General features: G+C 37.5%; 2 protein-coding genes across 4 annotated transcripts in view; both read left to right on the top strand.

The window, feature by feature from the left end:
- The window catches only part of LOC145690578 (uncharacterized), a 622,228-nt gene that overhangs the window by 37,891 nt on the left and 556,342 nt on the right, over positions 1 to 27,995 (top strand). The window lies entirely within an intron of this gene.
- On the top strand, positions 21,405 to 22,457 carry LOC145689420 (uncharacterized). Its single transcript, XM_081763577.1, has one exon. The coding sequence runs from the start codon at positions 21,405 to 21,407 to the stop codon at positions 22,455 to 22,457; it is 1,053 nt and encodes a 350-aa protein (XP_081619703.1).

Genomic DNA, 27,995 nt, shown 5'->3' with positions numbered 1-27,995 from the left:
GTGCTTCGTACACACAACAGATAGAACAAACAGCGTTCTTTCTCATAGAACGTTGCTATGTTGCTTCCAGCCAGTTAAGCCTTCTACTAAGTGCCGGAGGGCATCAGTCTTTTATACGTAAACACGTCTGTTGAATTTGCCTCTTCTATCGAAGTAATGGGTCGCGTGTACTCTTAGTATTAGCTGTTTTGTTGTTATTGACCTTGAAGAACCAACAAATGGTTTTTCATGAAGTCGCAAGTCGCTTTGGTCCGTGAAGTTGATATACAGTAGAAATGACCTATGCTTTACACACCCGTTGTGAAATAGAAAGATTATGTTGGTTTTATATAGACACCCACAAATCTGTTATAGCAAGAGGCCGTTCTACAACTACTTCCAATCTGGATTAAATTTCACGGCTAACTTTTTGAATTATACACAAGACTATCATTGATATATTAGTGTTAATAATATTTATGGGACTAGCGACAGGTTTTAAACTTCCAAACTATGTTGTGCATAAAAGTAGGAAAAGTTGCAAAGCCCTGCAAACCCAGACCCAAAGACCGGCCCGGCCCGGCCCGGCCTGGATGGATCTGTATTCAGTGCCCGGCTCGACCAGATCCGGCCCGGCCCGAATCTCGAGCCGGGCACAAACGGGCCGGACACTAAACTGGCCGGGCACGAACGAGCCGGGCTCTAAACGGACCGGGGCGTAACCGGCCTGGGAACAACCAAGTTGATAAGTCAAGTCAATCCATCAATATGCAATGGGAAATGAGAAATGTGTCGTCATAATATTACAATGTCTATTTGTCCTTCTTGAATAGGAAAATCGTGTGAAATGTTACCCAAGGTTTTCTTTCTATGTTCCTATTCTGTCCGTCTATTTGTTATCTGTGCTTGCTCTGTCCAGCCATGTTTATTATACAATAATACAGCTCATGGACGTAAAAGTCTTATACTACGCTCATTAGTGCATTACGAGTAACAGAGAAGATATGTAAAACTGTTACACCGTATGTGATACTAATACTACAACTACTACAGCTGATACTACTATTACTATTACGATTACGAATGCTAGTGTTAATTCCACTATTGCTGCCACTGCTACTACTATTACTACTATCACTACTGCTACTACTCATTACTATACTAATGCGACAGCGAATACCACTACTGCTATTACTAGTAATACGAAAACAAAACAATGAAAACGAAATCTTTGAGTTTTACGTCCCACAGTTATGCCGGCTAGGCTAAAGGAGGCGGTGATGATGAGAAATAAATGAAATGGTGGAATGAATAAAGTGGGAGGAAGCGGGAGAACGCCGAGAAAAACCCACACACGGTTTTTGTCCACCACAAAGTTCACTTGGCGAGAACTGGCATCGAACCAGGGACCCCATCCACTAGAGATGAACGTTCAATCACTGAGCCACCATTCCAGGAACACCTAATCGACCCTGGCATCTTGGTGATTTATTTGATCATTATATTTTGTTATATTTGTAGTATCATACTATAAACAATACAGAAAGATGTAACACTATTTGGTGTTTGCCTTGCTAATTGAACATTACTACAAATTGTACTGATCTTATGAGCACGCCAGTTCACGGTTTTGGCCTCCGTGGTCTTATGGTAGCGTTTCAAATTCTACTTAGTAGGTCAAGTACTTGACTTTATCATACGTTCTTTAGGTAACTACGGCTCAGGCCGTATGGATGATGATGGGATGAATTGGTGGAATGAAAACAGTGGGAGGAAGCGGGACCAGCCCGGAAACTCCCAAGCACACGGTGTTTGTCCACCGCAAAGCTCACATAGCACAAGCAGCATAGGCTGACAGTAAGACCGTACGATCACGGCAAAGGCAGGGGTAGTGGAGGACATTTAAAAAAAGACTGACAAGATTAGTTTTCGATCCGTCTTTCAGAGTGGCCGGGTCCGGTTCGGCCCTATAGCATTTGTGCTCGGCCCGGAATGTGCCCGCCCGGTTCGGCCCGGTTCGGGTCCGGTCCAGTTTGATATTATTTGAAACGGGCAGGGCAGGGCCGGGACGGGCATATTCCGGGCCGAACCGGGCGCTCCCAGCCCATGCAGGGCGCTGCTGTCGACAGATACCTGAGCAAAGACAGTGATATAGAGAAATGGTTTTCTGCTATTGATTCTGCATCCAACGAATAGGTTCCATCTTATCCGTTAACTCTATATTCAAGCCAGAAGTGGTTCAAATTAGCAATTTGCGGTTCTAACATTTAACGGCAACACACAGGGAGAAGACTTTCTTGTAAACGTTTGCGCGTGTACAGGCAACATATCATGGTCATCCACAATACTTTACTAAAATTGAAAAGGGTTTAAATTTATTATTACTTCCGGTTTCAACAACAGTTTCAACTTTTATCGTCATAGCATGAAACGATAACATAGCGAGAACTGATTTTTGAAAACGAGTTACTATCTAGAGCCAATATTAAGAGTATCCAATATATTCTACCGAAACCACAAATGGTTGAAATTTTCTACTACTTCCGGTTTCAATTTCTAATTACCGTCTAATAGAAATAGTAAATGCTTCAAGATGTGGTCTTTTGCAATTAATTCAGTGCCCAAAGAATAGATTTTATTTCTTTCGTTAACCTTCTACTCAAATCGGAATTGGTTCAAATTAGCCATTTCCGGTTTGAACGTTTGCCGATATATAAAGAAAATGATAACGGATATTGAGAAGTGGTTTCTGCAAATGATTTAGAGTCTAAAGACGACATATCATGACTATCTACAATACTCCAATGAATTCGGTTGTAGTTAGAATTTACTATAACTCTGGTTTCAATAACGGTTTCAACGTTTATCGCTATAGAACGAAAACGGCAGCAGATAGCGAGAAGCAGTTTGAAGCAAACAATTCAGCCTCTCAACAAACATATCGTTACTATCCATATAACTCTACCAAAGCTGGTAATTGTTCAAATTTACTAGTACGTTCGGTCCCAATTCTGATTTCCGTAGAGCAAAAATGTTAAAAGATATTAAAAAGTAGCTTTTTGCAATCGATTCATCGTTTCAAGAATAGCTTCCTCCTTCTCCATGGCAGCTTTGATCAAAGCAGAATTTGTTAAAATTAGCCATATTCTGTTAGAAGTTCCTCGCCATAGAACGAAAACAGTAACATATAGCGAGAACATCTTTGTCCAAACGAATTAGCGTCTCAAGGCAATATACCATAATTATTGTCAACACCCTACCGGAAGAGGAAGTGGTTCAAATTGACTATTACTTCCTATTTCAATTCTTTTTTCCATAGATCAAAACAATAGGAGATACCAGGATACGGCTTTTTTTACGATCAACAGGAAGTGTTTCAAATTAACTATTATTTCCTATTTCAATTCTTGTTTCCAGGAATCAAAACAATAGGAGATATCAAGATACGGCTTTTTCACAATCAATTCAGGGTCGTAGGAAACTGTTCCTCCAAGAATTCAGCATCACAAGAATATTTTCCACCAATTCCTATTCAAACCAGAAGTAGCTGAAGTTAGCCAAGTACGGTTTTAACGTGTATTGCTACAAGTTTCTAATCTATGACTAAGAGTGTCAACTTGTTGCATATATTAGACGAGTTACCAGTACCAATACCAAACTAAAAGAAGTGAGTATCGTTTCACAGTGTGAAACGAAGATTTCCAAACTATATGAATTCAATAGTCAAACTTGAAGTAGTATTCTCATCTGTCACAAAAGAAAATGCATGTTTTTCGAGGGATAGTATCTTTCTATCACCTCTCGAAATAATTAAATGTTTTAAAGGACCAATCCCTAACCATAAATCGATAAATGTATTACCTTTCGTTTTGCAACTCAGACAAGATACGATAGAAATATCGTAAACCGTAATAGAAAGACAAAACAGCTACGTTTTTTTACAAGCTTGAAACTTACGAATATTAGCAATATATATTTTCAGAGTAGGGAGTTTCTACTACGTTATTCCGTAGTTCATTGGATCCGTACAGAACTACCACCCAGATGTCCCGTGTTCGAAACTTCGTGCTTTGCTTGTGTTAAAAGAAAAAGATGATTACAATTGTAATTGAACTCAAAATCAAGTCAAATTAGAGATGCGCACGAGACGAGTCGAGACAGAATTTTCCTGACAAAATTCGAGTCGAGACACAGCTTTTCCAATAGAGAAATATACATTTTTCGAGCCGAGATATTCCTTTTACAGCACATTTTCGAGACGAGACAGCTTAAAATCTTGTCTCGTGCGCATTCCTAAGTCAAGTCTATAGCTGAGTTGATTCACTATGTTCTATGCTATCAAATGAAGTATAAATATTACATTGAAGTTTTCCAGACAAGATTATTTGCGTGGACAGCAAACTGTATAGTGAAAAGAAAGATAGAAAATTAAGGGTTAACTTTAAACGGCCCGCTCCAGTTGAAGTGCTTATACAGACACAGACAGACAATGAATGACACGGAGAATCAGTCGTATTAGCAAATGCTAAAAAAAATCTTATGCTCTTACTCACTTTCACTAACGTGTCTGCTCACTACGGACGCATCGTAAGTATATACACTAACATATAGCCACGAAGCCACGAGAGAATATATAAACCGAACTCATATTTTGAGTACAGTGTCAAAAGTTCATTTCCGTAAACTGTAAAAGGCAGTGATGATCAAGCAATAATAGTCCACTTATGTTCTATTAAATCCACTTGTTCTATTTATTGGATATTACAAATATTATGCAAACTTGCAAACTAAAATAAAATATAACAAACATTAAATCAAGTTGGTTATCGACACAAATGTAGAGGATGGATATGACATGCTCGAGTATGATGGAGGAAGCTATTTGTTTACTTCTTGGCCAACCACTACGAGCATTTATAAATCCATATCCTACTTTGTTATGCGCAATTAGTACATTCAATATTCACGAACGACGACGAACTGAAGGGTATGAGGATACCGTTGCAAGTAACAACTGTAGTCATACTATTATAGTTAAACTAAGTAACGATGACAATAGTGGGGAAATTAGAATTACCAATACTGAACAGTTTACATCGCTCATTTTGAAATACGGCTAGCAGATTAAACTTACAAGAAATGACAAAAAATAGTGAAATTTGGCGTTATACTAAGCATGGTTTTGTTGGGAAAGCGAGGATATCCGGTGGGGAAACTTCAGTTGATATCTTGAGGGGAACAAAATGTGATTGAGGGGGACAAATCCCGCTCATCCCCCCGGTAATTCGCACCCTTTAAACAAGGGTACCATAATTAACGATATACATTAAGGGGTTAATATGAATAAACTGTGTTCTGATGAGCAGGCCTACTGTACTACTAGAAAATAGTTTGCTGATGGTATGTAATATTGGAGTTCTTTCAGATCAGTTTGCATATCCTACGCTTCTCTATATACTGTAGTTTTAATTTTACATAACAACATTGTTATTATAAAATTAGTTTAACAGAATAATAATAATCTGCCATTTTTTCTAATGCCTTGGGATGGGCACGAGTCGAGCTAAAACACGACTCGAATTCAAGTCGAGTTTCGAGTCGAATCAAAGGTATTTTTCTCGAATCGAGTTCCGAGACTAGTCAGTTTTTGACGTGGAGTTTCGAGTCGAGCCGTTTGATAAATGGCTCGCTCGTTCCGCTCATTTTAGAATGACTTTCAGCATTTATACACAGCATAGGTTGGAAGGTCATTTCTATATCAACTTCATGAATTAAAGGGAACTTGTATTCCTGGAAAGGCATTTGTTTTCTTCTTCAAGGTCAATAGAAGAATGAAAACGCTGATACTAGGAGTATTTTAACACGCGACTCACTACAACGATATAACAGAATGCTGCATCCGGCTGTTAATAAAATGCTTATCTAGCTGGAACTCGCAAGTATAGTAGCAACGTTCTATGCCAAACAACCATGTGCTGTGTAAGAAATGCTTGGGTTTGTTCTGTCCATGCGAGCCGACTACGTGGGTGCTCCCTGGCTCTAGCACTAACACAAATAATCTTGTCTGGGCGCTGCAGGCAAGGTTTTTAGGTTCATAGAAACATGATAAAATAAATATTTCTCACTTGCCACTATCAAAAAATAAACAATTAAAACATCGAGATGGAAGTTAAAATTTCTAACCTCTAAAGCATAATTGTTTGTTTCAAGTTTGTTTGTGCAAAGGCAACCAAGGAACACACTAAGTTAGTCACTCTATACTTTATGTCCACAACAAAATCCTTGCAATTTCTTTCTGCAATAACATTAAAACTATATTCTTTTATGATGATTGTATTCATTTTAATTTGTATGAATGTAGTATTTTCTTTTAGTAACGTATTGATAATATCACTGCTTCTTGCACTCATTGTGCACCATGTAAGTTGTTGAAAATATACACTAAATATCACGATTGTATATGTTAGGAATATGCATTACAGTAATTAAACTTGATCACGGGTTTAAACCTGTTTCTTTACGTTTAAGTCAGCCGTGTTACCGACTGAGCTAGGACAGCCCAAACTTATCCTTATATTACCGGTATATTTTACTTTATCACAGCACAGCCCGTTATGACAGCGTTCATAAAAGATTTTAACTGTAAAGAAATCAATCAAAAAAATTATCGAGACTCCCCTGAAAACATATAACACGCCCCGCCATTGATATGCACCCACATACATTCTGGAAAGTTGGCGCTGTTGGTTCTATCTGTTGTGTTTGAAATCAGTGTTTCTTTCAGAAACTATGTTCCCGGGGGGCACATTTGGTATTCCGGGGAACACTGTTGATATTATTCTATTTACTATTATATTATACACGTATTATTTTGGTCTCTTCCGGGGGTATTCTCACAGCTCTGGGCGAGCAGTGCCCCCTAAAAACACTTCTGCAAGAAACACTGTTTGAAATAGACCTAATCTAATATAAATAAAATAAAAAGTTTGTTTATGTATCTGTCTGTCTGTATGTATCTAGGGATGCGCACGAGACAAGATTTGTGGCTGTCTGGTCTCGAAAGTGTGCTGTAAAAGTGATGTCTCGACTCGAAAAATGTATATTTCACTATTGGAAGAGCCGTGTCTCGACTCGAATTTGGTCAGGAAAATCCTGTCTCCACTCGTCTCGTGCGCATCCTTTTATGTATCTGTGTGCTGCCTGGAGACCAGACGAGAGGACCGAGAGTTACCAATTTTTGATCTTGGGTACTTTGGTCCAGGCCCCAGATCAAGATGAAGCGTTCTTTTTTTAAATCGAACCAGGGGGTTTCAGGAGACATTTACAGGGACATGTAAAAGTAATAGAAAATGACCGATATTAGTGTTGAATTCATAGTTTTGGCAGTCTCTGAGATCAATGGTGAAACTCCGATTGCAGTAACTTCCAAACTCACCCCATTTGGTTGCGGGTCGGGGTACCGGAGATACCCCACATGTAAAAATAATCCAAAATGACCGATATTAATGTCAAATCCATAGTTTTCGCACTCGCTGAAATCAACGGTGATGCTACTACAGGCGTTGACTTCCAAATACAGCCACCATGCGAATAATGGGTTTTTCCGATAGTTATTAATAAATGCAAGAAATAAATTATTAACAATAAATGGGAATAGATAGGAATACATTTTGAAAGAAAGAAACGAAATTGTAAACATACATAACCATATCTGACTTTGCATAATCTATCCTAAACAACAATCACTAATCTAACAAGAAGAAAGTAGACTTTGGTAAATTAACTTCGGTGTCATTTTTCGCGAGGTAGTATTGCACATTTAAAATATGAATATTTTGGGATGCGCATGAATAGACATGTCTCGAATCTCGACTGGAATTCGAGTCGAGACACACTTTGTAAAATTCGAGACGTGTCGAGACAAACGTATTTCTCGACTCTAATTTTCGAGTCGAGACACGAGTCGAGACTGTTTGTAAAAATCTCTACTCGACTCGAATGTCTCGAAAATCTTTCTATAATTTTTAATATTATTTTGAAGAAAATATTCACTCAGAAACAGCCTTAAAATCAATTCCAGCATTTATTACTTTAGAAAGGCACAGAACGGATAAACTTAATAGTTAATCTTTCGAAATCAAGATTTAATTTTCAGCTCAGTTCAGTTAATTAAAACTAATAATTAATGTCGTGATATTTGATTTTAATAATAATAATAATAATGCTCTGGGGAACATTCACGTGAGCATCCATGTGTCTAGTGGAGATCGAGCAAGGCACAATGACGGCCAAGGCGTATCTTACACTGCTTGCAGACTACGTAAACCCCTTCATGACAACCATGTTTCCCAACGGAAGTCGCTGTTTTCAACAAGAAAGTGCACCATCTCACAAGGCCAGGACTGTGATGAAGTGGTTCGAGAAATGTTCAACAATGTTCTATATCTGTTGACGGTGTGGGAATTACAAGGGGGATGAGGGAAATCCCGATTGGTAATACTGGATGTTGCTATAACCAAAGATTTCCCTCTATGTCAAAGAACTATGTGCTTTGTAATTAAAATGCTATGAGTAGTTCTATCTGTAGTGTGTATGAAATACATTATTAAGAAATGCAACCTATGTCGCTTTCCGATTCCAAAAATGGCTTTGGTTTGAATAACATCATAAAACAACAAAAAGAAATTAAATTTTATTGTCAAACCAGCATCCTTTCAAACTCAGACAGAAAAAGGCTGACACGTTTGTGTCTTTGTTCGGAACGAGAAAACTCATGAAACAATGGTTAGTCACTGATGAAACTGGCATTAAGAGAACTTGTATTTCTATAAAGGATTTTTATACATACATATAACCACCAGCCCTCGGAATGAAATCTTCTGAAACACTGATCTCGATGCATGGTTTAACATTTTTACTTGAATCCGGAACACTATCACAAAATATTTAAACTTGAATCGATTGGAAAATGGAAATGAAAGATGTTTGTAAGAATCATTAATTGTTTTTTTTTTTTAGGTATTCCTTGTTTTTAGGATAGTCCTCATTTGAAATAATAAACGCTGGTATACTTTCGAAGGTAATAATTTATTCCGAGTTAATACATTTTTAAGCACTTTCAAAAACTGTGTTTACATTTTTGAGACATGAATCGAGACGAGGCATTTCAAGAGACGTCTCGTCTCGTCTCGGAAACCTAGCCGCCGAATCAGGATATGATCAAGGTAGGGACTAAAGCATAGTTGTCAACTTTACCCAGTGTAAAGGGAAGGGCGATAATTATTTCATAAGTTCACACACGGCACGATCAAGCACTGAATCTATTGAAACCTTACTACGTAATAATTATCGAGTGTCTGCACTTTTTCTATTAAAATTTATAGTATATTCTATCATAATATAAATAGTCACTCATGTGCTGTATGCTAATGTAACTCATGATAAAAGTGTTTTGTTTCAAAACAAAATGAAACGGTTGAGGTGGACTCTGGCGAGTAGAAAACATGCAATTTATTAAATCGCCTCGCAACCTACTTGGCCACACACTTAGGTTACACTCTTCAACTTTTTTCCATGTTATCTAAAGTATCGACTAATCTTAAATTCGCATTGCCAATTCGGATTTTCTAACAATTAATCTGTTGCAACTTAATTTGGATGCAAAATCTTGACTTAATTAGCATTTAAGAACTTTACAGTGTGCATTAAAATTATGGAAAATATAGTGAAATCTCAGTATCAAATTTCATGCCTACCTTGAATCTAAATACCTGTGCCGTCATTTCCTTCAATGTTGAAAGGAGCCGAAACTTGCAATAAATCTCAATTTTTCGCTTATATAATCTTTAATTCCCACTATTTGTTCATAAAATTTTAAAGAAAAAAATCAAATGAAATCTTTAAGTTTTACATCCCACGTTTATGGCGGTTAGGCTAAAGGAGACGGTCATGATGAGAGATGAGTGAAATGGTGGAATGAAAAATGTGGGAGTAAACGGGAGAACCCCGAGATAACACACGAGCATGGTGTTTGTCCACCACAAAGTCCACACAGCGCGAGCTGGGATCGAACATGGAACCCCAAGCACCGGAAGTGAACGCTCTACCACTGAGCCACCGCGCCTCCAAAATTTTAAAGGAATATTAGTTACTAACAAGTACCACTTCCGATGTGTAACACTTCGATTTTGATAAAATTTGGCAGGTAGATATTACACATGAAATAAACGAATACGTGTCCCCTATTTTCTGCGGAAAAACAGTTTTAGGGGGCAAAAGCCTCCACTCAAAATTTTGAAAGTTGACGGCCCGCAAGGCAAAGAAATTGAACAGAAGTAATCGAAATTTTGCACACATATTGCAGACAAACTTAGGGAATACGTGCTTCGTATTTTCCTAAAAAAACGGTTAGGTGGGGCACGGAACCTTCCAAAATTTTTATCACGAAATATTGAAAGTGCTAGTGACAGTATGTCAGATATGTGTAAAGGACATGAAGAATTGCAACGAAACTTTGTGTAAGAACAATACGCAAAAAGATAAAGGAATACGGTTTTTTTTATATTCTGCGGGAAAACGGTTTTAGGGGGCAAAAACCCCACCCATTCTTTTTTAAATTGAGGCACGAAAGGCCAGAGGAAGTTAACCGAAGTCAATGAAATTGTGCACAGATATTGTAGATATAAAATGAGGGAATACGGGTTCTTTATTTTCTTGAAAAAAAGAAAACCGTTTAGATGGGACACAGTCCCCTCCAAAACCTTGATCGTGAAAGATAAAAAGTGCTAATAACAGTGTCAGAAGCTCTTGAAGGACATGAAAAATTGGAACAACACATTGTGTAGAGACAGTATGGAAAAAGTATACGAATACGGGTTTTGTGTTTTCTGCGGAAAAAAGGTTTTAGGGGCAAAAGCTCCCACCCAAAATTTTGAAAATTGAGGCCGAATGGCCAGAGGTGTGAACTGAAGTGAATGAAATTGTGCATAGATACTGTAGACATAAAATTAGGGAATGCATGTTTCTTATTGTCCTAAAAAAAAAAAAGAAACCAGTTTAGATGATACACAGACCCCTCCAAAACTTTGATCGTAAAATATCAAAAGTGCTAATAACAGTATGTCACAAGTGCTTGAAGAACATGAGGAATTGGAACAACACATTGAGTAGGGACAATACGCAAAAAAAAAAAAAGAAACGAATACGGTTTCTTATTCTGCGGAAAAATGGTTTTCAGGGGGCAAAAGCCACACCCAAAATTTTTAAATTTGAAGCCCAAAAGGCAAGAGGAACTGCACTGAATTGAATTACATTGTGCACAGATATTGTAGACGTAAGATGAGATAATTGGGTTTCGTATTATCCTGGATAAAAGCGGTTGAGTGAAACACGGACCTTACAAACCGTTGAGTACTAAATATCAAAATTGCAAATAAGCATATGTTGGACGTTCCTAAAGAATATTTCGAATTACAACGAAACTTCTTGTATTCCAAAACAATAAATGAACCGTGTTTTAATTTTTGCGGGAAAACACTGTTGGGACCTAGGCCCCATCCGAAAAAAAACTAATTATTTCCTTAATAGCGCAGGAAGGAGTGGACCAAAGCAAATGAAATTGTGTGTAGAATTTATATACACCGTATGTGAAATAAGCCCTTTCAAGTTTCTCAAGTTTTCCTATCCGTTGCTTCAAATTTGGCAGATCAAGAGCAAACTGTAAATAAATCGACACGTATTTTTGTTTATGCGCAAAAACATTACAAGGGTTAAAAGTGCCTCCTGAAATACTATAAAAAACGCTATACTGTTTGTGCTTGTAGTTGATCTGAAAAATTAAAAGAAATCGGCTGGAGACACGACACATGTGAAACACGAAGGGCCATAGTTCACACACCCAATATCTACATACAACTTCATTCGCTTTGGTCCACCCCTCTCGCCCCTCAAAGGCTCGGTCCACTCAACAGTTTTTTGTTTCAGGAAGAATACGAAACATATATTCCCCCATCTTACCTCTCCAATACTTGTGCACATATCATTCATTCATTTCGGTCCATTTCTTCTTCTTGTCTTTTTTGCGTGAACTTTCAAATTTTTGAGTGGGAGCTTTTGCCCCCTAAAACCATTTATCCACAGAAAATTAAAAAAAACGCGTATTCATTTATTTTTTGCCTATTGTTCATACAAAAAGTTTCGTTCAAATTTTTCATGTCCTTTAGAAACATCTGACATATTGTTACTAGCACCTTTGATATTTCGTGATCAAAGGTTTGGAATGGTCCGTGCCCCACCTAACCGTTTCTTACAGGAAGATACGAAACTCCTATACCCTCAGTTTATATCTGCAATATCTGTGCAAAATTTCATTCACTTTGGTTCACTTCTTCTTACCTTTCGGAAGTCAACTTTAAAATTTTGGGGTGGGCTCTTTAGCCCCCTAAAACTGTTTTTCCGCAGAAAATAAAAACAACAGTATTCGTTCATTTTTAGCGTATTGTCCATACACAAAGTTATGTTGCAATTCTTCATGTCCTTTACACACATCTGACATACTGTTACTAGCACATTCGATATTTCGTGATCAAAGGTTCGGTGCCGCAAATAACCCTTTTTTCCAGGAATATAATTAACCCGTATCCCCTCATTTTATGTCTACAAAATCTGTGCACTTCATTCACTTTGGTTCATTCTTTTTTGCCTTTCGGGTGTCAACTTTCAAAATTTTTGGTGGGGGACTTTGCCCCCTAAAACCGATTTTCCGCAGAAAATAATAAACAGTATATGTTTATTTTTTGCGTATTGTCCATACAAAAGTTATGTTGAAATTCTTCATGTCCTTAACACACATCTGAAATACTGTTAATGGCACTTTCGATTTTTCGTGATCAAAGGTTTCGATGGTTCGGTGCTCCATCCAACAGTTTTCTGAAGGAAAATACGAAACCCGTATAATCATTTCACGTCTACAATGTCTGTGCAAAATTACATTCATTTTGGTTCACTTCCTCTTAGCATTCAGCATCAACTTTCAGAATTTTCTGGTTTTTTTTTTTTTTTTTTTTTTTGCAACCTAAAAACCGTTTCTCCGCAAAAAATAAAATAACTATGCGTTTATATTTGGCGTTTTGTCCATACATAAAGTTATGCTGCAATTCTTCATGTCCTTTACACACACATCCAACATGCTTTTACTACTACTTTCGATATTTCGTGATCAAAGGTTTGGAGGGGTCGGTGCACCAAACAACCCTTTTTTTTTAGGAATATACTAAACCCGTATTCCCTCATTTTATGTCTACAATATCTGAGCACAACTTCTTCACTTTGGTTTATTCTTCCTGCCTTTCGGGCGTCAACACTCAAAATTTTGGGTAGGGGCTTTTGCCCCCAATACCCGTCTTTTTTCAGAAAATAAAACACAGTATATGTTTATTTTTTGCGTATTGTCCATACACAAAGTTTCGTTGCAAGTCTTCATGTGCTTTACACACATCTGACATACTGTTACTAGCACTTTCGACATTTCGTGATCAAAGGTTTGGAGGGGTCTTTGCCCTACCCACCTTTTTTGCAGGAGTATACGGAACCCGCTTTTTGTCATTTTACATCTACAATATTTGTGCACAATTTAATTCACTTTGGTTCACTTGCTTTTGCCTTTCGCGTGTCAAATTTCAAAATTTTGTGTTGGGGATTTTGCTCCCTAAAATGTTTTTTCCGCAGAACATAAAAAGCCCGTATTCGTTTGTTTTTTCGTATTGTCCATACGTAAATTTTCGCTGCAATTCTTTATGTTCTTTATACACATGTGACATACTGTTACCAACACTTTTGATGTTTCGTGATCAAATGTTTGGAGAGGCCCATGCCCCACCCAACCTTTTTTTTATTAAAATACGAAACCGTATTCCTTCATTTTACGTCTGCAATATCTGTGCACAATTGCACTCATTTCGTTTCAGTTGTTCTTGCCTTTCGGGTGTCAACTTTTTAAATTTTGATTTGGGCTTTTATATTAAACCTTTGAATTATATAACTCTTTTTTTAAATGAGATTCTTTTTGGGGGGCGAAGGACAGAAATGGCTCCCTCTGATATCTTTTTCTTGCCATTCATCTTGTTTGTACTCCTTAAGTAAGAACATTTTGTAACTTTTGATGTCATCCAACTCCGTCACGATAATAAAATTGTCATTCTTAACAATTTTTTTATTCTCTTATTTGCAGCTTGCCACACTGATATATTTGTTACAAAATTGAGGTTTGGTCCAACGCCTTTCGAATTTGCAGCCAACCGAAGCGCCGAGCTTTTTGGGTTGCCTGCTATTGCAGGAAAAGGAGAATTGCAGGTGGTAATGCACTTTTGGAGTCGTGTATACATAACAAACTTTGAGGCTTCAGCGGGCTAGAGGAGTGGTTCTCTTTTTCCCCGTTCTCTTGGTGGAGGGCAGTACCTCTTGAGAGTGCTGGGAGGAGAGAGCTACATCTGTAAATTTTGCACATAGGGTTGTGATTAAATGAAATTTTCTAGGTTAAAACTTCAGTGTTTTGAATAATGTTTGATATCTCTGTAAACTACAAAGAATGAGTAGTTACATGATCTACTCGGCACTACTCTCCGATGAATGTGGTTTAAGTTACAATTAAATAAATTTGTATGTTTTAAAATGTCATTGTTCCAAAATGGCAAGAAACCACCCAGAGGGAACCCCTCTGGTAGGGGTGGATATTTGAACAATGGAGCGGCATAGCGTGGCTCTCTGGCGTGGGTGGCCAAAAGAAAAGAGCATTGTAAAGAGCGGGGGAAAGAAAGACAGTGGAAATTTCGCGACGGAAGACATCACCACGGCGGGTATATTGTCCTGAATTTTTGAGACTTTTTCTCACGGCGTGAGAGTTTTTTGTGTGTTTGTTTGTATCTTCCGTCAGGATTACCGCTACCATGTTTTGCATTGTAATTAATGTAGTGGACGGAAAGAATACGAACCTACACAAGATATACTAGTTATATTAAGTAGTAGCCAGTGCGGAGTTACTAAAAAAAAAAAACTCCATTATTAGTGGGACTTCAACATGGTAGTAGTGACATTTGGACTCAGTGATACTATTGTGTGAAACAACGCCTGAAGATTATTTTTTTTTATTCTCAGGTTTCTATCCACAAAAAGGATAATATTTTCTCGTGTTTACCGCATATAATAATAATTATAAAAAAACAAATAGTATTTAGCTCTACCGATCAGGTGAGAACTGCGTCGGGAAGTGTCTCGTCTGGACCAAGAGATAAGAGAAGGGTTGCTGTATCTTCTTGGCTAGTAGAGACTGTATGGAGGACTACATATTTCCAACACAGACCTTAGAGTTCTAATGTAACAGTAAACAGTTCAGCCACAAACGGTATACCTGTATCAACGGCTTCATCTTGCATACACAGTGTAGCATTTCTACAGATTTGTTCAAGGGGACGACTGGATACGAGGAACAGTGGGCAGTGAATTTGTGTCTAAATTCAACAGAAAAATTTTTTTTTCTTTTCGAGTTTTTCTGCAAAGCAAAAAATGTTAATAACTTTTCTCGTAAAGTGCATAGGAATGTGCATATTTTAAGGAAATCGTTTGTATGCTTTAGGGGGAACATATATCTCAACTGTACAGGGCCTCTCTCCATTGAATAACTATTATTATTATTATTATTATTATTATTATTATTATTATTATTATTATTATTATTATTATTATTATTATTATTATTATTTGTCTATCACCACTATACAAGTCCTTCACACCAACTCGTTCTAGAAAATATGGCTGTAAAGGGGACATTTACTTGGTTGTGATAACTTCTGTTTCAGCTGAAGTGTCATCAAATGGTTTACTTAATAATAATGTATTATAAACAAAACCTCGCGGCCCAAAATCTCGCCATGACGAAACCTCGCCAGGCCAAAACCTCGCCGCCCGAAACCTCGCGGGTCAAAATGTCGCCGGGTCAAAACCTCGCGGTCCAAAATCTCGCCAGGGCAAAACCTCATCACGACAATTTCTTCGATGTAAAAAGCTCTATATATTGCTATATGTATATATTTTGTAATAACACATAATTGCATTAAAATAATGACAAGAAAATAACCTAACGCGTGCTCTCAAAATCTGTATATATAAAAATGAAAATTACTATGTTTGTGACATCATACCTCTTGAGCCACCCGACCGATCTCGATGAAATTTTCAACATAGATGAGGCTCGGACCTGAGATGTCTTTTGTAATTTCACTTTGACGGCATAATGAAGTGGAGAGGGAGATATGTAAAAAGAAATAAAACTTAATGACTCTTGAACCAAGAGATCAATCTCGATCGAATTTGCCAGACAGATCAGGTTACCGCTGGGTAGTTTTCATCATTTTACTTTGACGGGAAGGCAGAGGGAAAGGGGGAAACATAGAAATACATAAAAATTAAATTGGCTGCGTTTGTGACTTAATAACTCTTGAACCACCCGATATGTCTCAATCAAATTTTCAATATAGATGGAGTTTGAGCCTAGGATGGTTTTTATTTCGCTTTGACGGTGACCTTAGGAAATTCTAACAAAATTGAATAATATTTATGAAAGTATGAAATAATATGCGAGTTTTTACGTTTCTGTATTATGTCCTGTAGGTTAAAGGAGACGTGATCAGGATGAAGGAAATGATGGAATGAAGAAAGTGGGAAAAAACGGGAATACCCCAGAAAGCCCACACACGCGATGTTTTATATTATTATTATTATTATTATTATTATTATTATTATTATTATTATTATTATTATTATTATTATTATTATTATTATTATTATTATTATTATTATATTTGTAATATGGAATTGCATATTAAGAAACTCATTGGGTAAGTTTTAAGGAAAGTTTTCATTCCGCAAGTTTTTGGCCAAGCGAGATTTTGGTCCGCGAGGTTTCGGACGGTGAGGATTTGACCAAGCGAGATTTTGGCTCACGGGGTTTTGGGTGGCGAGGTTTTGGTCACGCGAGATTATGGGCGGCGAGGTTTTGTCCACGCGAGGTTTTGTCCCGGCGAGATTTTAGCGCGCGATGTTTCGGGCGGCGAGGGTTTGGCCACGGGAGATTTTGGGAGGCGAGGTTTTGCCCATGGGAGGTTTTTGGCACGCGAGGTTTTGGGCGGCAATGTTTCGACCGCGAGATTTTGTCCGTATCCCGCTCTTAACTGATCACATGATAACCAAGAAATACTACAAAATATATTAAGCCATTCCCGACAGTTTTTCAGAAGAGCTGATGATTACGTATCTTCATGTTTTGCATCATTCAGCTATTAATATTATAAATATTATTATATTCGTCAGGAAAAATGTGTAGTTATATCCTTGGCTCTTACGTTCTAATGATCGGATATATATCCCGTGATATTTGCACTTGAGACTTCTAGCTGTGTCAAACTTTACTTCCGTCAACTGTCCTAATTTACCATACGTAGTATTTGGTATCGTAAACGTTACACCCCAGTAGGTGTGATAAGGATGTGAAAGATGTGTTCCTTTTAACATTTCTTGTTAATTTAGTGGCATCAAATTCTAATGAACCTTAAGATTTGAATATAACGAAGATCGGAATCAAGCATTTAATTGTTATATTATAGAGTAATACAACGACTATATATATATATATATATATATATATATATATATATATATATATATATATATAGGGTGTTTCAAAACAACATCGACAAAGTTTGTGAGGTGATTCTTGACACCAAGATAAGACTAGAAGTATAGACCATCCTGGGTGCGCAAATGCTTCCTTTCGGAGTTATAGGCTGCCGAAAACATGAAAAAAATGAACTTTAAAGGTCCATAGCTCCAAAACTGTGGGACCTACCGTAAATGGGTCAAGACTTCTCTTAGAAATTAGTATATGCCCTATCCAAACATCCATGTTTCAGAATCCTGTTGTACTTCCGCAACGATTTTTATAGAGGTACTTTGTGAGTACTTCACATTATGTGCCCGTAGTCAAACTGCCTCTCTAAAAATTGTTAGGTGAGTACGTTAGGATTCTGAAACATGTATTTTTGGATAGTGCACATATTAGTTCCAAAGTGAAGTCTTGACCCGACTACGGTAGGTCCCATAGTTTTGGAGCTATGGACTTTCAAATTTCAATTTTTCAAGTTTTCGGCAGCCTATAACTCCGAAGGGAAGTATTTTTGCACCGAGGTTGGTCTATATTTTTTCGCTGATCTTGGTGTCAGGAATCACCTCCCAATAGTTGTCGGTGTGGTTTTGAAACACCCCATATATATAAATATATCTTGCATCCCCTAAACCAAAGAAAAAATCTGTAAGGTAAGCGAGACATGAAACTGTCTAAGAGAATAAGATGTTCCTAATAGAAATTTAGAGCTGGCGACCAGTGTTGAGCAAGAATGATTTACATGTATATGAATTGTCCAATTCAAAATTGATTATCCTGATTCTAATTATCTGGTTTGAAATTTTATTCTCTGATGTAATCTCTTTCTTTGTCAAACCAATGGCCGGAGGGGGGAGCCTCTCATAATTTGTACGTGAGAGATACTGGCGACCATCATTTTCGTATTGGCGATTGCATCTGATTTTGAAATTTTGCGCCCTTCCATACTGTGTTTGTTAATTTCAAAGTATCCAACAGATATCTTTCTCATCCTTCACAGATACACGTCAACTTAACACGTACACGTCGTTCATGGAATATCAATATAAGAAGCCAAATTAAAGAAATATATTAAATAAAGTTGTCTATCATACCACTCCAAATGATAATTTAAGAGGACACAGCATATGGCTACTGAATATTTAATACAAGGACGTCAAGATATCTTGTCAGTTCATAAAGCCCATAACAGATAATAAATTCGATACTTTCGCGGTTGAGTAATAATTTTGGACATTTGTACGTTTACTATGACCTAATATTTACAACTAATCTTGTGACAAGGACCGTCAACCAATCTAAATATGCCAAAGTCAGGTATTTCTGGATTATCCCGTACACCAAAAACTCCTAGCCCAGAAACGGATAGCCAATGAAGGAAGAAGCTATGAACATAAAAGAATGCAAATAAAATCCGTACTACTGCTTGTAAGTCAGAAACAAATAAAAGCGCAGAGCAGTGGGACAAGAGTCTTATTTCAGTTACAAAGAGGATGTCGGGACTTCAAATATGTCTTTGAATGAATGCCGTTTACGGTAAGAACGAAATGTCGCATTGAAACGTGTTGGCACATAATATATGCCATAGACTGACATGTGGCAGTATATGTAATATTAATTTCATTCACTAGTACCTGACCCAAACTAAGAAAATTGGCAGATGGCAGAAGTTCCATAGTCCCTAGTAAGGAGAAATGATTTGCAGTTCTATAGGACGTTTGCTCTAAATTCAGCAGGATACATGTGATGTTTCCTCGATTTTGGAGAGGGGTGAATAGGAACATCTGTAAAATTTAAGAAAGTGAATATTTTAACCTTTAGTAAAGTTGTATAGGTCCATTGTCTTAATACGTGAATGCTTGACTGGTCCTTCTCGTTCTATTGTGTAGGTAAATGATTACCAATTCATCAAAATGATGGAGAATCTGTCCTAATTAACTTCTTAGGTGAGACTTAAATACGAGGGCCACGTATATATATATATATATATATATATATATATATATATATATATATATATATATATATATATATATATATATATATATATATGTTTATGGTTCCAATCTCTTCCATTAGACATTGATGAACTCCTGACAAAGTTTAGAGGAGATACATTGTTCCAATTTATAAGTTTGGTAGTGTCAGAAAATAAAAATTGGTTATTCTTGCTTAGAACCAAGGTATATACAATCTATTCTGAAAAGGTTGAGCGCATTGATTATGGCTGTTTAAACCAAATATTTTCTAAATCCAACTTTGGGTGTCTTCGGAATGAATGAAATGGTGGAATGAAGAAAGTGGGATGAGACGGGAGAACCCCGAGAAAATCCACGAGAACGGTGTTTAAAAGTAAAATTGATTGAAATATTTAATGATACTATATTTCGAACCTACGCATTCATGTTAGCACATATTCATTCACAAGCACATATATAACTAAACTAAAATTTCTATACGTAAAAGAACATTTCAAATGAAAGGAAAGAGAGCGAACATAGTTATCGCATCCATAGTAAAATTAGAAAAGAAATGGAAAAATAGCATTTACGACGGATATGAATATTATTGCCCTGGGAATGTCCTTGTGCCTTCATTGTCATTGAATATCATGTCATTGTCATTTTCATTATCTTGTTATTGTCATTTAATGTCATTATCCTGTCCGTGAGATTTTTTTAGAAGGAGGTCAGCCAGAGTAGCCATGTTACCTCAGTGATAAACTGCGAACTTCAAATGGTAATGTTGTGAATTCGATTATCGTTTAGGGTAAACCTTTTGGTTTGAAATTCTGTTTTCTTCAATGCATGAATAATTATATAAAAATAATGAACCATTTATATATATCAGAAAGAGATGTGATTCTGCAGAAGTGCTTTTTATAAACGATACCTCTCACTATTGAGGTGTTTTTATGATTTAAACTTTGATATTATTGTATGTTTTCTTTCCAATTCGTTATTGGAAAATTGTTAATTTGTTATTTTGATCAGATTTAAATTTTTCTATTTAAGTTATTAAATTTTTTTTGATCAACAATGGTGGATGGAGTCGGTTCAGGAGCTTAACAATCCTGAATTGTATTTGTGCAGTGTGGCGGCTGACCAGCAAAGGCCTGATCAAAGTTATGATGACGGAAATCACTTAATCTCTAATGATGCTTCCTGCCAGGAGAGTCACAATATAGAGGAAGTTTCTGACATTGGAAGCGTGTCAGTTACAAACAATGATAAATTAGTTAATTTTTCATACGATGAAAAATATGTATCAAGCTCTCATTGTGAAAAACATCTGGCCAATCAAGGAGGACTTGCCATCCACATTAGCAAAAGTAACCAAACTCTCCATAAGAAAAATAATCCTTCCATACCAAAACAGAAGTCATCTCTAAATTATAATCCTTCCTCATCAAGTGGAATTGAATTAGATAATCACAACGAAAAACATCTAATTTCCGACTTTTGCAATCTAATAGCCGAACTAAAGTCATCTGTTCCTTTACTAAGAAGACTTCCAAGAGGTGCTCGTTCATCTGTGACTACCTCTCTCTATGATGTCATCCGTCGTATTGTAAACAGAAACGACCTAGACGCATGGATGGATCTGTTATTATTCCCGTATGCAGTATTCAATGTTCCTTCACAATTAGATCAAGTTAAAAACTTAACGACCTGGATCAAGCAACGAGTTTGCGAATGAGATGATTCTCACCGAAATGCGTTACTCCATGATTATTCAAAAAAAATTCAAACGCAAACCTCAACTTTCTTCTGATCCAACATCCTATAACACCAAAAGAGTCGAAAACAAACTCAACGATGAAGACATAATAGGTGCAGTCAGATTATTAATTTCTGAAGATATCATCGCCACACCTAATGAATCTGTTTTAGAAGTGCTTAAGGAGAAGCACCCTTCACATTCACACACCTTTTCATTACCAGACCCTCCTAAAAATTATCCTAATATACCAAGAGTTTCAGTTTCTGAATTACGATACGCTGTAAAATCCTTCCCATCTGGATCAGCTGACGGTATTGATGGTCTCCGTCCTTCGATTCTTACGGATATACTTCTACATCATGAGTCAGATTCAAAAGAAATATTAACTACAATGATCCTAGAATTACTTCATTTAATCCTTTCAGGTAATGTACCTCAGGAAATAAGACCAATCTTTTTTGGAACATCACTTATTGCGCTTAATAAGAAGAGCGGTGGAATTCAACCAATTCCAGTAGGGAACATTTGGAGAAGAATATCAGCAAAAGTAATATGTTCCAGAATTAAAGAATCCGTCGTAAGTTTCCTTTACCCTTACAAATTGGGAGCATGCGTCCCCAATGGACCCGAAGCCGCAGCACATGCAGCTCGCATTTACTTTTCTACCCCCCATTCAGAACAAAAGGCTTTTCTGAAATTAGACTTTCGTAACGCTTTTAATGAACTGAACCGAGACGCTACGCTACTCACAATTAAAACTAATCTTCCATCGATTTATCACTATGTATATCAATGCTATGCGCAACCAAGTAACCTGTTTCTAGGTGATAAGATTATACTCTCGCAACTTGGAGTACAACAAGGCGATCCTTTAGGTCCCGCTTTGTTCGCCATGACAATTCAGTCCATAGTGTCTAGGATCAACAGTGAATTAAATATCTGCTACTTAGATGACGGTACTATAGCAGGAGATCCTGACACAATTTTAAGTGAGCTACACAATAATCAAACTATGGCAGCAGACATCGGGCTATATTTAAATTAGTCTCTGCACATTCAGCTTTTTATCTCCTTCGTGCGTCGTTCTCCATACCAAGAATAATCTATTTTTTTTACGCTGTTCTACTTCTTGGCGTGAAGTCGATTTACTAGAGAAGTTTGACACCGTTCTGAAATGTGAAATGGAATCGTTAGTCAACTGTAACATACATTGCAACGCATGGATGCAGGCTTTTCTTCCAGTTGATTCTGGAGGTCTTGGTATTCGTCGGGTTGTAGATTTGGCGTATCCTTCATTTTTAACGTCGTTCTATGGCTCCCGGCATACCATTGAGATACTCCTCAACCAACTGAATGAGCCTGATATAGAATCCGATGTCCAAAACTGCATATCTGACTGGTCTAACCTAATTGGTTTAAGCCCTCCTGAAATAACGGGCAGAAGTTCGCAATCAACTTGGGACAAGCCAATCATCAAATTATATCAATCAATGTTATTACAAGAAGCAGACAGTCAAGAGGATAAGGCTAGACTTCTCGCCTCCTCATCATCAATTTCAGGTGCTTGGCTACAGGCATGACCCTCACACACCCTAGGACTGCACCTTCAAAACGAAAGTTTTCGTATTGCATTTGCACTTCGGCTAGGAGTAGACATCTGTGAATCACACAACTGCTCTAAATGTGGTGCATCAGCCAAGCAGAACGGTCTACACCGTCTGTCTTGTATAAGTAGCTCCGGAAGACATGTGAGGCATTCGAACGTGAATGACATTATCTGGAGTAGGGATGGCCATATCTGGATACATTTTTTTCGGATATCGGATAGAAACTTATCCGGATTTGCAATATCCGGATGACGGATAACAGATACAAGGGCTAGTCAAGAAAGACTAGGACTGATTTTTTTCTAGGCAATTTATTATTACTCAGCAACAGGCACATGATCCTTTTCAAAGTAGTCCCGGCCCATTTGAATGCACTTTTTCATTCGAGTCTTCCAGTCCTCAAACACGTGTCGCAGGCCATTCTTTGAGAGGTCCTTCAAAACCGCCTCCGATGCCTTCAGAACCTCGGAATTATCGGAGAAGCGGCGTCCACGCAGTCTGGATTTTAGGGCAGGGAATAGAAAAAAGTCGCACGGTGCGAGATCTGGGCTATACGGTGGGTGTGGCACACAGTTGATATTGTGCTGATGTAGGTATTCGAGGACAGCATGTGCCACGTGTGGTCTCGCGTTGTCATGGTGGAGTCTCCAGCCGCCATTTCGAAGGTTTGATCGGTTCTTCGCAATGTGCTGCCGTAAGATCTGAATGACTGACACGTAATATGTTGCAGTTACAGTAGTGCCAGAGGGAACAGCATGCTGATACACCATACCAAGATGATCAAAGAACGAGATCACCATCACCTTGCCTGCCGACTTCACAATCTTTGCCTTTTTTGGTGTGGGCGAGCCTGGTGTCTTCCACTGCATACTGGCTTGCTTGCCCTCAGGATCGAAATGATGAAGCCGTGACTCATCGCCGGTGACAATTGACTCCATATAGGCGTCTCCACCAACCTCAAACCTTTGCAACAGCTCCCTGCAAGTCTCCACTCGAACGGCCTTCTGCTCTGGTGTCAGGAGTCGCGGAATCCATCGAGCACACACTCGGCTCATGTGGAGGTGGTCATGCAAAATTGTGAAGGCACTGCCATGAGATATGCGTAGTGCGGCTGCCAGATCGTCGATACTGATGCGGCGATCTTCTCTAACAATGACTGCTGCCGTGTTAATGTTCACTTCATTAACAGCTGACGCTGATACACCTGGTCCATCAGCTTTCGTGATTGTCATTCGGCCCTCTTTAAACTCTTTGAAACACCAGAACACGGTACTTCATGGCAGAGCGTCATCTTTGTAGGCTGCTCTCAACATTCATAGAGTTTCTGTTGCACTTTTCCCCAGGCGATAGCAGAACCGTATAGCTGCAAATTGTTCATCTCGTAATGACTCCATTTCTTCTACAGGCGACTTCTAGAGGCGGCGCAGAACATCACCTGCAATAAAAAGTCGTGGTTACCAAACATGCAATGATTCCTTCATTTTATATATATGCACAGCAAGGCCCACCCTACTTGTATGCCAAACTATGAAGCTCCAGCGTTAACAGAACTGCCGGGAAAAAAATCAGTCCAAGTCTTTCTTGACTTGCCTACGTAATATCCAGATAACGGATAATATCCGGATGACCGATGACGGAAAATATCCGGATGACGGATAACGGATAATATCCGGATGACGGATAACGGATAATATCCGGATAACATAATATTCGAATGGCGGATAATGTCCGGATGGCGGATAATGGATAATATCCGGATAACATAATATCAGAATAACGGATAATGTCCCGCTAACGGACAATATCCGGATGACGAATAAAATCCGGATAAGGGATAATATCCGAATAACCAAATATCAGGATAGCGAATAATATCCGGATAAAGGAAATAATAAGATTCGGGCAATTTCCTGATAAAGGAAATAATTTTTAACAGTTCATAAAAAAGAGGGACATACAAGCCTTTGTACTAACAGAAGTGTATTCAATACTAAACCAGTTGAGAATGCTCCATCAAGAACATTGCCAGAACGAACTTAAAAATAATTATTTTTTTCTTATTAAAATCTACAGGCTTGATACCAATTGTTTTATGTATCCTCGTCGCCATAAGTGCCTTTACATCGCAGTGACGGGTATGTGACCGCGCAATACTCCAAGGAAGGGATGGTTGTATAAGAATTTGTGATTAATTTTGAAGAGTTTTTATTTTGACTAGGGAATTAACATAGGTGAAGGGAGTAAAGACACAGATTTGAAGCATCAGTTCACTGCTATTGAAGCATCAGTGCACGAAAAGATTCGTATTCTCAGTTTTTCTATTTATTGTTTTATATGTTAAGTTAAACACCACAATATGTATCACTGATATCGCAGATCGTATTATTTTTTAAAATCGTGTTTGTAACCTATTGTCAAAACGTTCACCTCCAGACATGATGTAGAGAGAAGAGAAAGAGATACGACATCTGTAATATATGTATATGTGATTCACTAAGTAACTGTAGAAATTAGTTAAAGGACAGATAAGAGAGCGAAAAGGAGCTCTAGAAGTCTGAACTTTTTAGAAACGTCCTAGATAGGTGAAAATATAGTTAAAAATTGCCAAAGGTATCATGTAAATTACCTCTCTTTTCTTATATTCTAGTATACTTTTCCTTTCACATCCAAACATCTCTATTCAGAATTACGAGATAAAGGTGGAGAGAGAAACATTCCCATTTCAAGAATTATATCAGGAAAAAAATCTTTTGACTTAGACTAGATTCGAACTCGCAACCCTTGCATCCATGGATCAGCGCTCTACCGATTGAGCTAACAACTACTGTTGGAAAAGCCAGATTTCTACAACTACCGGTTGCTGAATGGTGTGTATTAACCAAGTTTGCCGAGATAATTGCTTCATATAGCTATAATAATAATAATAATAATAATAATAATAATAATAATAATAATAATAATAATAATAATAATAATAATAATAATAATAATAATAATAATAATAAAGTAGAAGAAGAACAGAATCTAAAAAGTCACATATGTTAAAAGTTTGACGTGCAGAGTAAGTCCTAATATGAGATTTTATTAATTATATATAATAAATGTAAGCGTGGTTTATTCGTGTGTGCTACTCAAACTGCGCAACTCACTACCTAGTCCCATAAGGGTTGTACGCTTATGGTACAGTAGCCTTGCGTCCTCCAACCGTGAAGAATGTTTCTGTTTGAACCTATGCGTGCCCAAAGAGGAAGGAGATTGAAAGAAAGAAAACTGGTTTAGAAGCGTGTCTTTCAGCTACTACTCTATACAAGACGTGCATCTACGACTTAACGTGGAACCCGAACCACACGACTCCTGACGGGAATCGAAACCCATATCACCTCTAGTTCTATCATGGGAGACACAGGAACATGTAAAAATAATCGAAAATTTCTTCTATCTTTCTGATAAAGAAAACAAAGTTGATACCAGATATAAATAACGAAAAAACATATGAATTTAAATGTAAAATTTGAGTCCAAAATACCCACTTATAAACAACTGCTGAATTTTAGAAAATAAAGACATGTAAATTGAAGTTATGTGATTAACTTGGAGCTTCAAAAACCAACACCCAGAAACCGCCGTGTAAAGTCTAACTGATGCAAATTTTTTTATTGCATAACTTGCTTTCGTCTAGGCGGGAGTCCGCCCCCAGACGCTTGTATTTGCTCTTTCTCCGACCTCTCACTTCTCATATCCCTAAGACCTATGATCTTAAGTGGTTTCGAGATATGGCTATCTTATTGTAACAATTTCAACTCCCAACTTTGACTTCCTGCTGTTTTTCTTCTAACCGTAATATATATACTCTTAAGGGATTTTGGAATATGGCCAATCTATTTTACCAATTACAATTTAAACCTTTTTTTTCTAAGGAAAAATGAAAAAACGCAGAAACATGTCTTTAATTGTTTTACTTGCAAAACCTAAACACCAATTTTAATTCCCGGCGGGAGCTCATGTATTTCGAATTCCACGTTAATCAGTAGGTTAACGTTTCATATAGCTTCGCTACTGAATGGGACGTTAAACTCAAAATCAACTCAACCAATTTTCATGTCAATAACCTTAACGATTTTCGAGTTATGACCATCCAATTATAACAATTGTAACTTTACCCTATTTTCTTCCTTTCTAGGGCAAATATCATAAAAACGCTTACATACATATCTAATTATTTTAAATGAGAAGTCCATATACCAAATTTCATGTCGTTAACACTCAAAGATTCCAAGGTATGGGCATTTTAAGATAATTGCCACTCCTCTTTCTCCCTTTTCCCTTCAAATTTCCAAATATTCTTCTTTTAGTGGAACCTTACATTACAAATCATATGCCCTTTCTAAACTTCAAGTTTCTAGCTTAAGCGGTTTGGCCTAGCGTTGATCAATCAGCCAGCCAGAACTTGTTATTTTATATAGAAAGATACATAATAAAGCAAATTAATGACAAAAATATTACTACAAAAGCAATAGCAAAGAACTCATATACTGTGTTAAAATATGTAGATATTCATTCATTTGGTAAATTTCATAAAACTAAGGGCACAAGCTTAGCGTACGTGCGTTTGGCGTGGGAGACCCAGGTTCGATTCCCGGTGGGAGCTCATGTGATTCGGATTCCACGTTAACCAGTAGGTCTACATATCATATAGCCTCGGTGCTGAACGGGATGTTAAACTCAAAATCAGCTCAGCTCTGCTAAGGGCATAAGCAGCGTGGACCTACGGCCTTTTGGGTCCAACCACAGATGACAAAATTACACTCCTATTGCTTTACAATTGCTGTAAATCTCCATGCTTTGGAAATGAACGGAACTTGACATTCGCTTCACCAACTTTTCTATTTCGTGTGTTCATTTTAAAGCCGTACACAGCGCATGAGGGCATTGCTAAAGTTTTCAAAGTCAATGTAAGAAATACAGATGAGTTCTAT

Source organism: Thermobia domestica, chromosome 7 (genome assembly GCF_964235325.1).
Source record: "Thermobia domestica chromosome 7, izTheDome1.hap1.1, whole genome shotgun sequence".
In the NCBI taxonomy this organism is placed as follows: domain Eukaryota; kingdom Metazoa; phylum Arthropoda; class Insecta; order Zygentoma; family Lepismatidae; genus Thermobia; species Thermobia domestica.
Note: the sequence above shows the minus strand (reverse complement) of the source record. Positions and strands in the feature narration are given on the sequence as shown.